The sequence below is a fragment of the Phyllobates terribilis genome, unplaced genomic scaffold (assembly GCF_046119375.1).
Source record: "Phyllobates terribilis strain yellow unplaced genomic scaffold, ASM4611937v1 Scaffold_29__1_contigs__length_15306474, whole genome shotgun sequence".
Taxonomy (NCBI): Eukaryota; Metazoa; Chordata; class Amphibia; order Anura; family Dendrobatidae; genus Phyllobates; species Phyllobates terribilis.
The window spans coordinates 12,795,253-12,812,130 of NW_027362789.1; the positions used below are offsets into that span (position 1 = coordinate 12,795,253).

At 45.1% G+C, this 16,878-nt stretch overlaps 1 protein-coding gene across 1 annotated transcript; it reads left to right on the top strand.

Annotated features, from left to right (window-relative positions):
* The first annotated feature begins 2,243 nt into the window (after window positions 1-2,243).
* LOC141178633 (uncharacterized) lies at window positions 2,244-16,610 on the top strand. Its single transcript, XM_073660521.1, has 10 exons — window positions 2,244-2,332; window positions 9,570-9,960; window positions 10,056-10,126; window positions 10,275-10,328; window positions 10,492-10,641; window positions 10,782-10,883; window positions 10,967-11,090; window positions 11,174-11,271; window positions 11,476-11,566; window positions 13,528-16,610. The coding sequence occupies exons 5-10, from the start codon at window positions 10,564-10,566 to the stop codon at window positions 15,054-15,056; spliced, it is 2,022 nt and encodes a 673-aa protein (XP_073516622.1). The 5' UTR covers window positions 2,244-2,332; window positions 9,570-9,960; window positions 10,056-10,126; window positions 10,275-10,328; window positions 10,492-10,563; the 3' UTR covers window positions 15,057-16,610.
* Window positions 16,611-16,878: the final 268 nt, after the last annotated feature.

The following is a 16,878-nucleotide window of genomic DNA, read 5'->3' on the forward strand; positions in this document are numbered from 1 at the left end:
TAATTCAAAGTGTGGTGAAATTGCAAAAAAAGTGCAATTTCACAATTGTGACTCACCGGCGCCTGCGCACAAGTTTCCTGCTCCACCTGGCTACACAGATGGCAGGAAGAAGAGCGCCGTCCATACAGGGCAAATTGCGCAGGCGCGGGATCCGGCCGGGAACTGCACGTCACAGGCCCCTGTGACGAGCAGGGGAGGAGGGGGGATAAGGAAAGGAAGCTAATAGGCGTGAAGCTTGCCAAAACTAATTTAATAAAAAGCTATTACACAGCAAGTAGACCTCTAATATGGGACATACAGGTAAGTATAGATTCATACTTCTATCACCTGGATCCCAATATTAGAGGTCAGATAGGTCCCAGGGGTGACAAATTCCCTGTAACATGTTAACAGCCATGGATGGATCGCAACTGCAGCTGTGGCTGTTAGAGGCACGTGACAGCTGTACTGATCAGCTGTCATGTCCCTGGAAAGGTGCGGTGTCATCGCCGGAGTCCATACGCCTCGTACACATGCGCGGCTCTGCTCCGTAACCTAATACACGTGTGGCTCCGCTCCGTAAACCTTGTACACGCGCGGCTCTGCTCCGTACATTTCGTACACGCGCTGCTCCGCCCCGTACACCTCATATACGCGGCTCCGCTCCGTACACCTCGTACACACGCGGCTGGGCTCCGTACATCTCGTACACGCGCAGCTCTGCTCCGTACGCCTCGTACACACGCGGCTCTGCTCCGTACACCTCGTACACGTGCGGCTGCGCTCCGTACGCCTCGTGCACGCGCGGCTGCGCTCCGTACGCCTCGTGCACGCGCGGCTGCGCTCCGTACGCCTCGTGCACGCGCGACTGCACTCCGTACGCCTCGTGCACGCGCGGCTCCGCTCCGTACGCCTCGTGCACGCGCGGCTCCGCTCTGTACGCCTCGTACACGCGCGGCTCCGCACGCCTCGGACACACGCGGCTGCGCTCCGTACGCCTCGTGCACGCGCGGCTGCGCTCCGTACGCCTCGTGCACGCGCGGCTCCGCTCCGTACGCCCCGTACACGCGCGGCTCCGCACGCCTCGTACACGTGCGGCTCCGCTCCGTACGCCTCGTACACGCGCGGCTCCGCTCCGTACGCCACGTACACGAGCGGCTCTGCTCCGTACGCCTCGTACACGCGCGGCTCCGCTCCGTACGCCTCGTACACGCGCGGCTCCGCTCCGTACGCCTCGTACACGCGCGGCTCCGCTCCGTACGCCTCGTACACGCGCGGCTCCGCTCCGTACGCCTCGTACACGCGCGGCTCCGCTCCGTACGCAACGTACACGCGCGGCTCCGCTCCGTACGCCTCGTACACGCGCGGCTCCGCTCCGTACGCCTCGTACACGCGCGGCTCCGCTCCGTACGCCACGTACACGCGCGGCTCCGCTCCGTACGCAACGTACACGCGCGGCTCCGCTCCGTACGCCTCGTACACGCGCGGATCCGCTCCGTACGCCTCGTACACGCGCGGCTCCGCTCCGTACGCCTCGTACACGCGCGGCTCCGCTCCGTACGCCTCGTACACGTGCGGCTCCGCTCCGTACGCCTCGTACACGTGCGGCTCCGCTCCGTACGCCTCGTACACGCGCGGCTCCGCTCCGTACGCCTCGTACACGCGCGCCTCCGCTCCGTACGCCTCGTACACCCGCGGCTCCGCTCCGTACGCCTCGTACACGCGCGGCTCCGCTCCGTACGCCTCGTACACGCGCGGCTCCGCTCCGTACGCCTCGTACACGCGCGGCTCCGCTCCGTACGCCTCGTACACGCGCGGCTCCGCTCCGTACGCCTCGTACACGCGCGGCTCCGCACCGTACGCCTCGTACACGCGCGGCTCTGCTCCGTACGCCTCGTACACCCGCGGCTCTGCTCCGTACGCCTCGTACACGCGCGGCTCTGCTCCGTACCCCTCGTACACGCGCGGCTCCGCTCCGTACACCTCGTACACCCGCGGCTCTGCTCCGTACGCCTCGTACACACGCGGCTCTGCTCCGTACACCTCGTACACACGCGGCTCTGCTTCATACACCTCGTACACACGCGGCTCTGCTCCGTACACCTCGTACACACGCGGCTCCGCTCCGTACACCTCGTACACACGCGGCTCTGCTACATCCACACTGTAAACCCCTCCTGACCCCACACATAAACTTCAGCTCATCCAGCACCATGACAACCAGCACAGCAGAGTCCTGCATCCACTGAGGCCCCTGATCATGTGACCCCTGACTCCTCCCCTCCTGTGACCTCATCACAGCTCCTGTGCGCACAGAGCAGCCATATATGTGGTGGCGGCTCTGCAGGTGGAGGTATGTGGAGACCCCATTACTGGGCGCAGGGGGCATTAACCCCTTCAGCACGGAGACTCTTTTGGGGTCTTGTGTTGCCCCTTTATAAGAATCATAAGGTTTTTGTTCTGTTTCCTGTAATAGATACATACGACCCAACTATGGAGACAGGAAGGGAGGAAACGTATTGTTCTCATAGTACAGGACCCCTTTACTGCCCCCCAGTGTAATGCCCCCATTATACCCCTTATACAGGATGTATGATGCCCCCACACAGTGTAATGCCCCCATTATGCCCCTTATGCAGGATGTATGATGCCCCCACACAGTGTAATGCCCCCATTATGCCCCTTATGTAGTATGTATGATGCCCCCACACAGTGTAATGCCCCCATTATGCCCCTTATACAGAATGTATGATGCCCCCACACAGTGTAATGCCCCCATTATGCCCCTTATACAGGATGTATGATGCCCCCACACAGTGTAATGCCCCCATTATGCCCCTTATGCAGGATGTATGATGCCCCCACACAGTGTAATGCCCCCATTATGCCCCTTATACAGGATGTATGATGCCCCCACACAGTGTAATGCCCCCATTATGCCCCTTATACAGAATGTATGATGCCCCCACACAGTGTAATGCCCCCATTATGCCCCTTATACAGGATGTATGATGCCCCCACACAGTGTAATGCCCCCATTATGCCCCTTATACAGGATGTATGATGCCCCCACACAGTGTAATGCCCCCATTATGCCCCTTATGCAGGATGTATGATGCCCCCACACAGTGTAATGCCCCCATTATGCCCCTTATACAGGATGTATGATGCCCCCACACAGTGTAATGCCCCCATTATGCCCCTTATACAGAATGTATGATGCCCCCACACAGTGTAATGCCCCCATTATGCCCCTTATACAGGATGTATGATGCCCCCACACAGTGTAATGCCCCCATTATTCCCCTTATGCAGGATGTATGATGCCCCCACACAGTGTAATGCCCCCATTATGCCCCTTATGCAGGATGTATGATGCCCCCACGCAGTGTAATGTCCCCATTATGCCCCTTATACAGGATGTATGATGCCCCCACACAGTGTAATGCCCCCATTATGCCCCTTATGCAGGATGTATGATGCCCCCCACAGTGTAATGCCCCCATTATGCCCCTTATGCAGGATGTATGATGCCTCCACACAGTGTAATGCCCCCATTATGCCCCTTATACAGGATGTATGATGCCCCCACACAGTTTAATGCCCCCATTATGCCCCTTATGCAGGATGTATGATGCCCCCCACACAGTGTACTGCCCCCATTATGCCCCTTATGCAGGATGTATGATGCCCCCACACAGTGTAATGCCCCCATTATGCCCCTTATGCAGGATGTATGATGCCCCCACAGTGTAATGCCCCCATTATGCCCCGTATGCAGGATGTATGATACCCCACACAGTGTAATGCCCCCATTATGCCCCTTATGCAGTATGTATGATGCCCCCACACAGTGTAATGCCCCCATTATGCCCCTTATGCAGTATGTATGATGCCCCCACACAGTGTAATGCCCCCATTATGCCCCTTATGCAGGATGTATGATGCCCCCACACAGTGTAATGCCCCCATTATGCCCCTTATGCAGGATGTATGATGCATGATGCCCCCTCACAGTGTAAAGCCCCCATTATGCCCCTTGTGCAGTATGTATGATGCCCCACACATTGTAATGCATTATGCCCCTTATGTAGTATGTATGATGCCCCCTCACAGTGTAATGCCCCCATTATGCCCCTTATACAGGATGTATGATGCCCCCACACAGTATAATGCCCCCATTATGCCCCCTGTGCAGTATGTATGATGCCCCACACATTGTAATGCATTATGCCCCTTATGTAGTATGTATGATGCCCCCACACAGTGTAATGCCCCCATTATGCCCCTTATGTAGTATGTATGATGCCCCACACAGTGTAATGCCCCCATTATGCCCCTTATGCAGTACGTATGATGCCCCCCACACAGTGTAATGCCCCCATTATGCCCCTTGTGCAGTATGTATGATGCCCCCCACACAGTGTAATGCCCCCATTATGCCCCTTATGCAGTATGTATGATGCCCCACACATTGTAATGTCCCTATTATGCCCCTTATGCAGTACGTATGATGCCCCCCACACAGTGTAATGCCCCCATTATGTCCCTTATTTAGTATGTATGATGCCCCCACACAGTGTAATGTTCTCCCAGTACCGCCTGAGGTCCTGCAGTTGGAATAATCCCTCTGGAGTTGGTTTTCCCTTTGGCTGCTCCCCTACATGTAGACCCTCGAGCATGTATACATGCATGTAGGGGAGCAAGCCTCACTAGATATCGAGGCTTTGTACAGTAATATACCGCATGATGATGGTATCGGAGGAGTAAGACGTTTATTGAAATCGAGATCAATAGAGTGTAGCAGACATAATGACTTCATGGAGGATCTTCTAAAATTAACTTTTACTCATAACTTATTTATTTTTGACAGGAAGTACTTCCACCAGCTCAGTGGTACTGCGATGGGGAGCCCTTGTGCCCCCTTGTATGCTAACCTATTCCTTGGCTGGTGGGAGGAATCCACAATATTCAGGGATGATCATAAGTGATGGCATTCATATATTGGGGTATTGTACAAATATATAGACTACATTTTAATCATCTGGTCAGGGACGAGTGAACAATCTTTTGAATTTGTCAGAGAACTGAACATCAATAGAGTCGGCCTGAGATTTACATCGGAGTTTAATTATAACCAGTTGACTTTCCTGGATGTACTAATCTAGATAGAACGGGATGGGACCCTAGGAACACTCATCTACCATAAACCTACAAGCACTAATAAACTATTGAAGTGGAATAGCCACCACCCCATCCCCATAAAAAGAGGAATACCCAAGGGTCAATTTTTATGGTTGAGAAGGTACTGCCATAATGTCACAGATTTTAATATACTGGCAATAGACCTGAACACCAGATTAAGGGATTATAGGGTACTCATGGTACATTTTGGATTCCACATCATCGTTTGCAGAAAAATGGGAGAAACAGACTCCTCCATACCTAACCAAGAGACCAAGAAAAAGATGGGGTAGCACGAGTAAGAAAAACTTATGACAGTCAGAGTGACCTGGGATATACTTGTGGCCGACCCAGCTCGGAGGGTGCTGTGTGATCTACTCCCACAATAACTTTCAGAAAGGGTTGGTCAATTAGGGACCGTTTAGTGCATAGTTTCTACCAAAAAACTGCACCCAAGGGGACTTGGCTAGATAGAAGAATCTGTGGTTTCTTTAGATGTGGAGAATGTTGTACATGTAATTGGATGAGACCATGTAAATCTTTCTCGAGTTCCTCCACGAGTAAAAACTTTTTTCAGAGGGGTTATTCCAACTGTAAAACCTCAGGACTTGTATATATGGCCACATGCACCTGCCCCCTAGATTATGTAGGTAACATGTAAGCAAATAAGAAGAAAGGGTAGCACTCACCGGTCCGTAAAACGTACTTCTTTATTGTATGACATCGGTACACTATTCCTGGACCAATTGTCTTCCCCGTACAAAGTTGCCGGTTCTTGTTTTATTTTTTGTGTTTGGACAGATTATGTAGGCAAGACCAAGAGGGAGTCTAGGAGGAGGGTGGGGGGCATTTGGGTGACATATGCCATGGTCAGGACACCCGATTAGCGAGACACATGAATAGTGTACATCGAGGTGAAACCAGAGACATCTCCTTTTGTATCATTGATGTGGTTAAACCCAATGTGATAGGAGGTGATCACAATAGATATATCCTCAAAAAGGAAAATGAGTGGATTTCCAGACTGGATTGACTAGACCCTAAGGGACTGAATGAGCCAATTTCCTATGCTTGTTTTGTGTGAATACAGCCCCATTCCAGATTACATTTTGGATTTTATACTCTATTCATTGCTACTCAGTTCCCAGTGATTGGAGTTCACATATTATTGTACGTCATCGAGATATCTGAGCTTCTATATCAGAATTATTTCTTATCAGTTATATCCTACATATACTATTTAGTAACTAGCAAATGTGATGATCCTTGTGTATCTCTAATTATGCAATGGGGGTCTAATGTGATCATTTAGGAATATACTGTGGGCCATCATCCCATATTTTATGTAGTGATAAAGTAGATCTACGTGCCTATTGCATGATGGGAGGATGTGAAATACTTGTTTTTAGTCTCCCATGACGCTGATCTCAGAGATAGGACTTTTCTATGTTGGTGGAATGCAATCCAAAACCATTATGCGATCCGGCGTGGAACGCATGCTTCCGGACATGCGCATTCGCAGATAGGAGACCGTGATGCACTCCAGCATGGAACGCACATGTCCGGTCACATTTGAGCTTTCTTCCGGCCTGTTGTTTTGTGCTGAATTGTGGGGAATACTTGAGAATTTATTTTTGTTCCATCTGTCTTTAGTTGATCCCACTGATACATCAGATAAGTCCTCAGAGAATTATAATTAGAGGAACCCATGGACACATTAGGATTTGTGAAGCTGACCTCCGCTCTCCTCTATTTCCTTTGAATTTATTGTGCGACCTGTATTTCAGAACAGTAGCTCTTGGTTTTTCATTTCCATGTGTAAATTGAATTTGACTCGTCTTTGATATCTCTTTCAAACTTAGTTTTTTCGATGTCTGAGATCCATCCTCCAGACTTTGTAAATTCTTTTACATATTTTGTTTGAGTTTTGTATCCAAAAAGGCGGAAAACTTTCACCTAGTTTTTTTTTCAAGAAGCAAATATCAAACGCATTGTGACTTGGTTATCCTTTATAAATTTATCTTTATTAAGTTTTGAAAAGGAAATACAAATACAAACGCCGGGTACTAGTTGTGCAACAAGTAGTAGGTCAAACATGACCACATAACCATAACAATAACCAGTATTTCCAAAACATTTGAAAACAAAATGAAAGAAGTTAACACAATCCAAAGTAGAATCGCTGGTAGAACATTGGTTCAATGTGTTTTAGGATATACCAGCGTGGTGACTCTGACTTAAACATTAAGTCATTACATATTCATGTTGGTTAACAAATAAGGGTTATAAAAGAAAAAACGAGTAGTTAAAACCAAAAACACAAATATACACAAAGACAAAGGGAATTGGGGGAAGGGATGTATGGGTAAGAGGGTTATTGTAACGTCAGAGAGGCTCCTGAAGTATAGACTTTACCTTGACCTCATAGGGGAAAGTTATCAGCGGAAGATTTAAACTCCAGTAGGACCATGTTTTATAAAATTTATCATGGGAGTTATTGATCGTGTAGGTGAGCTCCTCCCTTAACATAATCTCATTTATTTTGGAGAACCATAGTGAGATTGTCGGGATAGTGTTACTTTTCCATAGCGAGGGAATACATGCTCTAGCAGACGTGATCAAGAGTCTCAGTATCGAGTTTTTATATGTTTTTAAAGGGATGTTGCTGTGATGGAGAAGGACGAAAGCTGGGTCATGTCTTGCTCCATCCACCAACGTCACGTTACAACACCGACTGTCCAGGAGTTTGCGGAACCTCATCAGGAGAATTCCCAGGCGTTGTAGGAAGGTCATACAGGCACGTGGAGGCCACACACAATACTGAGCCTCATTTTGACTTGTTTTAAGGACATTACATCAAAGTTGGATCAGCCTGTAGTGTGTTTTTCCACTTTTAATTTTGGGGGTGACTCCAAATCCAGGTCTCCATTGGTTAATAAATTTGATTTCCATTGATGATTTTTGTGTGATTTTGTTGTCAGCACATTCAACTTTGTACAGAATAAAGTATTCAATGAGAATATTTCATTCATTCAGATCTAGGATGTGTTATTTGAGTGTTCCCTTTATTTTTTTGAGCAGTGCATTTAATAGAATGTATAGTGAGTAAACTATAATATGTGGGATGCACGTCAGAGTCGCTAAAAAAAATGTATTAGAAGACATTTATCTGATGCAATCAATCCCACAACATTAAACGTCTGTGGTTTCAAGACGCTTCACCATGACATATGATTCAAGCCGTGTTAGTTTCCTTGATACCATGGTGATCAAGGATACACAGGGCCACCTAACTGACCACTATTCCAAGCCCACCGATCTCAATGGCCTATTACACTTTTCTAGCAATCATCCAAGGTCGATGAAGAAATCTATACCTACATCACGATTTCAGAGGGTCAAACGGATTGTGTCCAGTGAAACTATCCGCAATCAGAGGTTACAAGAAATGTCGACCAAATTCACTGAACGAGGCTATCCACCTAGCTTCTTGCATCCCCAGGCGTCGAATTCCAGAACTGATCGTCCAAACAGGACAGAAGGACAGAATCCCCTTTGTTCACACGTTACACCCCTTCGCCTACATCTTATATAAAACCATTAGGAAACACAGGAACATCTTACAAACCGGTTATTCCACGATCCCTGCGTTCCAACAACCCTTCCTACCGTGTTTTAAGAGAGCAACCAATATTAGAGACTCTCTGGTATGTGCCGATTTGGGCGCAGCGTACCTAGGTCCTAAACAATGTTTTTTGAAGAATCCCAAAATGGGCACATTCCCATGTCTCCAATGTCGTCAATGCAACAATGTCCTCAGGGGTAGCATTGTTCATCACCCACAAACTGGCAAAATATACAACATCAAAGGGTACTTTACATGTGACAGTTCATATGTGGTATATCTTATTAAATGTGCATTCGGCCGAATCTATGTGGGGGAGACGGCACAGCCCATAATGGATAGGATTTCAAAGCACAAGTCCACAATTTGGTGCAAAAACCTAATGTTACCCATTCCCCAACAGTTTATCACGGCAGGACATAGTATTTCTCAATTCAAATACCAGTTATTGGAACAAGTTTTGACACCACGTCGGGGAAGCGACCGAGTGAGCCTTCTGAAACGTAGATAAGCCTACTGGATTCATGAATTACAGTTCTTAGAGTCGAAAGGCCTTAATAGGGACTATGAACTACTGGCTTTTTATATAAGGTTTTTTTATAATTGGAGTTTGGTTCTCATTGAACAATTGGTATAGAGAAACTTGTCACCCAGGGATCTTATGTGACCCTATGTTGAAATGTATTTGACATTTGGAAATGTGGTGTTCAATTTGAATAGGTCAATAATATACATGTTTTGATCTCCATATCCTACTCATATATTGTATCCTTTATTGCAGATTATTCCTCTCTGGCACACTCTTGTCCCCTCTCCTGGATCCTTCTCCACTCCAACAAAGGCTCTGCCTCATGCCCATTGGGTCTTATGCTCTATACTGGTGGAACCCACATTCTCTCTCCCTGGCACTCAAACTTCCGGCTCACTGGAACGCATTTACACCAGCCTGCGGAACGCACAGCTTCCTGGGAGCAACGCGTCACTTCCGGTGACGTCACACGTGCACTTCCGAAGTGCACACTACACAGCACTGCGGGATTGGTGGCAATTGGTCAGCTGATACCATCCTGCCCCTGACAACGCTCACAGCACCAGGAACTAGCGGTGGACACCGCGTTCCTCTAAGCCACTACGTGCAGTACCACCTTATAACCAGGAACTAGGGGTCACAGGTATGCTACGTCCAGCTCTATTCGGTCTATCTCTGCCTCTACAGTCCCTCTCAGCTGATAACTCTGAGTCTGCCACTCTCTGCTCTTTTCTGCAGACCCAAGTAACCAGTGTCACCATATCTCCACACTTTTGAATTCCTACCTTTGAATACCATCCAGGAGGCTAGTAGGTGTCGCCTCTCTTCAATTTGTATATATACTTGCTCTATACTATGATGTTGTATCCGCATTAATGGGGTTTGACGAAATATTATACACTGTTTAAGAGGGGTTTGGGAGAAATTGTTAATATTTTCTCAATATTTCCCTGACAGTGCGTCTATGAGAAACGTATTCAGCTGCAGACTCCAAGGAAGAAACTGCTTGTTGTATGTGTCCTAAAATATATAGGTTTTATTACTAGATATAAAGAAGAAAACTAAATACTGTAAAATAATAAATCTCCTTATATGTTTCCTCTCTATCTCCAATAGTTGTATTATTACACAGGATTTTTATAATGTTCCATCAGCTTATCTTTTTCTCCTTCAGGTCTCTACAATATCGGATCCTCTCAGTGAAGATCTTCTATATAAGAAAATTTTTCTGATTTACCCATCAAAGATGGATATGGACAGAGACAAGATGGCGGAGAGGATATTACACCTCACCCTAGAGATCCTCTTCCGGCTTACTGGAGAGGTGAGAGATTCTGATGAGATTCTGATGACGTCACATTACATCATTCTTATCTATGGGAATAACAGATGGACAGAACTGGAGAGGTGAGGACTCTGGAAATGTCTGGAGTGAGATTTATTACTGTGTCTCTCCATAACCAGAGATTAATCACGGGGCCTCCACCTCACCCCCTGATACATGAGGACATCAATGACCAGATCCTAGAACTCGCCTACAAGATGATTGAGCTGCTGACTGGAGAGGTGACACTGCTGGGAATGATGGGACATTATACAGTAACATTATGAAGGGATCGGGGAGATGACGGTATCATTGTGTGTGTCAGGTTCCTATAAGGTGTCAGGATGTCGCCGTCTATTTTTCCATGGAGGAGTGGGAGTATTTAGAAGGACGCAAAGATCTATACAAGAACGTCATGATGGAGGTTCCCCAGCCCCTCACATCACCAGGTAATAGACAGGACTAAATACACACGGCCTATAATTATCTGTATGTAAAGAATGAATTCAGTCCCTGTATGTGTTTCCTCCAGATCTATCCAGTAAGAGGACAACACCAGAGAGATGTCCCCGTCCTCTTCTTCCACAGGACTGTAAACAAGAAGATCCCAATGTTCCTCAGGATCATCAGGTAGATGGAGAGAAGGAGTCATGAGATCTCTCCTATGATGTGTAGACGGCTGTAAAGGTTTTGTATTTTTGGATTCAGTCTTGTTTTATCCACCATTATTATGTTTTATATTTGTGTAATGAGAACGGTGGAGATGGCAGGATTAGAGCTGATCATAGATGTGACTTCTCCATCTGTCTGTGACTTTTACAATATTTGTTTCAGGGTGAAGATCTGACCAATAGTAATACTACAGAGACATATGTGAGGGATGATGAGCGGTGTAAAGAGGAGATTCCTACATATGACTACCCAGGTGAGTAGTAATCACTGAATACTGAGAAGTCACAGATTCTTCTCAGTCACCGGCTGTGGCTGCTTTATCGTTTGTGTAGTCCGGCTGTATCACAATCGTGTGATCACCATTTTGCCGCTAGACCACAACATTCTCCTCCGTCCGAAAATGTTCAGATTACTTTGGGAAATTGTGAAAGCCCTTTTCTATAGAACTTACAACCTGGAGGATCCACCTACCCCCTGGGATTAGATGATGCTGACCGTTACCTGCCCAGGTCTGTAAACTACAAAGCCAAATGACAGCGTACGCAGAATGTGCAGATGATCAGGCCCCATTTTTCAAATCTGACAGATGTCACTTTATGTGGTGATAACTTTGAAATTTTTCACAAAGGATAATAAGAAACAAATGGACCTTACAAATTATTTTCCAACTTCTTTTGAATTTGACAATACCCTATATACAGCTGTACACTACTGTCTGGGCACATGGCAGGTTAAGAAGGGAAGGAGCGACATTTAGCTATTAGGAATGCAGATTTTGCTGGAATAGTTTGCAGACACAATGTATTGGGGGCACTGTTCATGGTCACATGGAAGCTGAAAAGATGGCTACCATGAACAGGCTTGCCTTAACTACCCCATTTACATATTTCACAAATTACTTTCCTCATCACCCTTTAACCTCTCTACATGGATCTGGACTTACACAGAGACCCCTAGGCTTGGGCCACGGTGTTACCTGCTGTTCTGTGGAGTGACATGGGAAGAAGAATAGTCAGATAGCCGGGTCAGAACAGGAGGGCAGAGAAAATACAAAATCAGAAGACACAAGAGTAGTCAGTAAACGGGCCGAGGTCACAACAGAAACAAATACACAAGCCGGGAGCTGAGCACAGAGGACTGAACCAGAGGAGAACAAGGCTGTATCTGGCAGCTTCCGGCAATATGCTTCCAGCTTTAGTAGGGTGTGGTGCTTTCCAAATGGCTGAAGCAGGGAGCAGATTATTCCAGCTGGACAGCACACACACCCATACTGCAAAACTGGATGGTACTACTGGTCCCTGCAACCCTAATCTTAGTGGCTGCGCAGAGCCTGCGCCTCGCAGAGCTTCTGGTTCTGACGTCTCTTCCATCACCAGCGCCGCCTGCAGAATGAATAAGGCGGCTTCTGGTGTCAAAAGTAGACCTCACACAAGTCGAAGCAGGAGGAGAAGTAGACGTCCCAGAGGAGTTGGGACACACCTTTTGCAGAAGCAGTAGAAATCCCCATAAAGTGACTCCATTTTGGAAATTATAACCCTCAGTGAATTAATTTATAGGAGAAGTGACTATTTTGACTCTACAGTCACTCTCCAGAAATTAGCACGCAGTGGATGTTGGAGAGTGAAAATTGCAAATATGCTATTTTATTACCCAACACATAGTGCCCAGATTGTGCTCCAGGAGACACACACCGTAAATTAAGTGGGTTCTTCTCATTATAGTAATACCAAATACATGGATGCTGAATGTGACTTAGGCACATAAACTACTGCAAAGCTCAGAAGTGAGGGGGAGATCTGACTTTGGGAGAGTGGATATTGCTGGATTGGTTTATGGAAGCCATGTTGCTTTTCAAGAGCCTTTGAGCCACTAGTAATATGGAAACCTCTGTTTTTCCATTGACAGATGATGGATTTGAGTGGGGACTTGTTTTTTGTCAAATAAGTAGAAGTTTTTATTGGTATTATTTTCACCTACATAACATTGTTTGGTGGCTTTTTATTCCATATTTTGGAGGCAGAATGAAAAAACAGTGGAACTCGCTCTACTGATCCATCCTATGAAGTTTCCTATTAGACAGTCATTGTCCTGGTGAATAAGTGAATTTTTTTTATATAACTTGCCTTTTTTATGGAGAGTTTAAGTAGAAATGTTCAAAAATATAAAATTCAAGGATTTTTTATTAAAAATAATAATTGGTTTTATTCTTGGCAGATGTCTGTACCAGGAGATCAGAGGGACAGCCGACATTTTCAGTTTTCAAATCAGATAATTTTCAGATCCAACAGGATATAATTGAAATGAATGACATTTCTCCAGATTTACCATCATCCCTTCACAGCAAAGATCTGTCATCTGATCCTTTGATACAGGTCCTGTCTTCTGATTCATTACCGACTACTAAGGAAAATCAAAGTCACAAAACAAGCATTAAAAAACAAACTGCTTCTAAAGCAAAGAAGCCATTTTCACGTTCAGAATATAGAAATAGTTTTCCTCTCAAAAAGTCTTTTCTTAAACCTCAAAAAATTCACACAGCGAAGAATAGATTTTCTTGTTCCAAGTGTGGGAGATGTTTTAATCAGAAATCAGATCTTGTTAGGCACCAGAGAACTCACACAGGGGAGAAGCCTTTTTCCTGTTCAGAATGTGGTAAATGTTTTACAGAGAAATCAAATCTTATCGCACATCAGAGAATTCACACAGGGGAGAAGCCATTTTCCTGTTCAGAATGTGGTAAATGTTTTACAGAGAAATCAAATCTTATCGCACATCAGAGAACTCACACAGGGGAGAAGCCATTTTCCTGTTCAGAATGTGGAAAATGTTTTAACCAGAAATCAAATCTTAATATACATCAGAGAACTCACACAGGGGAGATGCCTTTTCCATGTTCAGAATGTGGAAAATGTTTTAACCAGAAATCTAGTTTTCTTAAGCACCAGAGAAACCACACAGAGGAGAAGCCTTTTTCATGTTCAGATTGTGGGAAATGTTTTGTACAGAAATCATATCTTAGTATACATCAGAGAACTCACACAGGGGAGAAGCCATTTTCCTGTTCAGAATGTGGGAAATATTTTACAGAGAAATCAACTCTTATCAACCATCAGAGAACTCACACAGGAGAGAAGCCATTTTCCTGTTCAGAATGTGAGAAATGTTTTTCAGAGAAATCAAATCTTATTGTACATCAGAGAACTCACACAGGGGAGAAGCCATTTTCATGTTCAGAATGTGGGAAATCTTTTGCAAAGAAATCAAATCTTACCAAACATCAGAGAACTCACACAGGGGAAAAGCCTTTTTCATGTTCAGATTGTGGAAAATGTTTTGGACACAAATCATATCTTAATAAACATCAGAGAACTCACAAAGGGGAGAAGCCATTTTCCTGTACAGAATGTGGGAAATATTTTACAGAGAAATCAACTCTTATCAACCATCAGAGAACTCGCACAGGAGAAAAGCCATTTTCCTGTTCAGAATGTGGGAAATGTTTTACAGAGAAATCAAGTCTTATCAAACATCAGAGAACTCACACAGGAGAGAAGCCTTTTTCTTGTTCAGAATGTGGGAAATGTTTTAACCAGAAATCAGATATTGATAAGCACCAGAGAACTCGCACAGGGGAGAAGCCTTTTTCATGTTCAAAATGTGGGAAATGTTTTAACCAGAAAGCGCATCTTGATAGCCACCAGAGAACCCACACAGGGGAGAATGCCGCAACTACACCCAACTAGTCTCTGTAGAAACTAGAAAAAAAACCTAGCTGCACAACTAAAAATGCCACCACACACCTAACTAACTAATAAGCCGTTGAGGAGTTTCTCATACCTCCTGAGGAACCAGAGAGGAGGCTGCAAAACACTCTCAACAAGGGGAAAGGAAAGTATGAAGTAAAATATGAAAACTCTGAATGAGAAACAAAAACACATTCATATAGGGCAAAGAAGGCAAGCTAAGGAGAACCAAAAATAAAAGGAACAAGTATAATCTCCCAGAAACTCATCACTGTTAGAATTAAAAGGTACTGGGAGGGAAAGCAAACTGACCGGGAGGATAGTTTCACCTTTGTGGTGAAACTTACAAAATTTATCCTCACCAACTGTGTACGTAAAACCCATCCATTTATAATGACCACGGACAAGATAAAGATTCCCAACTCACATCAGGACCACAAGATCCCAGGGACTTTCAGCTGCATCACAACTAATGTAATGTACTTAATTATATGTAGCAAATGTCCAACTGGGGGTCTGTATGTAGGGGAGACCAGGCAAAAACTTAAAACAAGGATGAATTCTCATCACCACCCAAAAAAAGAATAGATCTACTTGTGTCCACACATATTTACCGCCACAACTGCTTATCCCTTTCCGAAACTGATAGTTCTGCTTCACGTCACTTGTCTTATCTATTGCATTATTCCTGTGCCCTGTTGTGTATAAATATGTGACTCTTCAGATTTTGTGTTATACTATGCCTGATGAAAGACCTGAGTAGTCTAGAAAGCTTACTGACTAATGGCTAACTGAAAAGATGGTATCCTCCACTGAGGACTTTCAAATTTTAAAGTTTTTCTCCAAACAGCAATTTTAAGATCTCTCCACAGGTGTTCAATGGGATTTAGATCCGGATTCATTGCTGGTCAGAACTCTCCAGCACTTTGTTTCCATCCATTTTCTGGGTGCTTCTTGAAGTATGTTTGGGGTCATTGTCATGCTGGAAGACCCATGACCTAGCACGCAAACCCAACTTTCTGACACTAGGCACTACATTGTGCCCCAAAATCCTTTGCTAATCTTCAGATTTCATGATTCCTTGCACACAGTCAAGGTACCTGACCTGAGGCAGCAAAACAACCCCAAAACCTCTTTGAAGCTCCACCATATTTGACTGTATGTGTTTGTAAATTTATTGATTATGTTGCACATTGGACAGAGGAACATCCGGATCTCAAAAGATGGACTTATAACCTTGAAATTATTGATATTTTTCAACAATTTTGGTTCTCAAGTCCTCAGACAGTTCTCTTCTCCTTTTTCTGTTTTCTCCATGCTCAGTGTGCCACACATATGCACACAATGCAAAGATTGAATCAACTTCTCCCTTTTTTATCTGGTTTTAGTTGTGATTTTCTTATTGCCCACACCTGTTACTTGCCACAATTGCGTTTGAACAAGCTTCACATGCTTGAAACAGAGTTGTTTACCCACAATTTTGGCAAGGTGTCAATAATTTTGTCCGACCTATTTTATGTGGTTTTGTGTGAAATTATGTTCAATTTGCCTTTTTTTTCTCTGTTTTCTTGTGCTGTTTCAATAACCGCAAAGGAAATAAATGTGTATAATAAAACATGTAATTGCAATAATTTTCTGGGAGAATTACTTCATTTTCTGGCACAATTTCAAGGGATCCAACACTTTTGACCATGACTTGTTTTTGTTGCCTTTTTAATTTGTTGCAGCATATCATCCTCTTCATGTTTAGCTATATTAGGAGGCTTGTAGCAAAGTCCAGTTAGCAGCTTTCCATTATTGCCATTTCCATGTACATTACCCA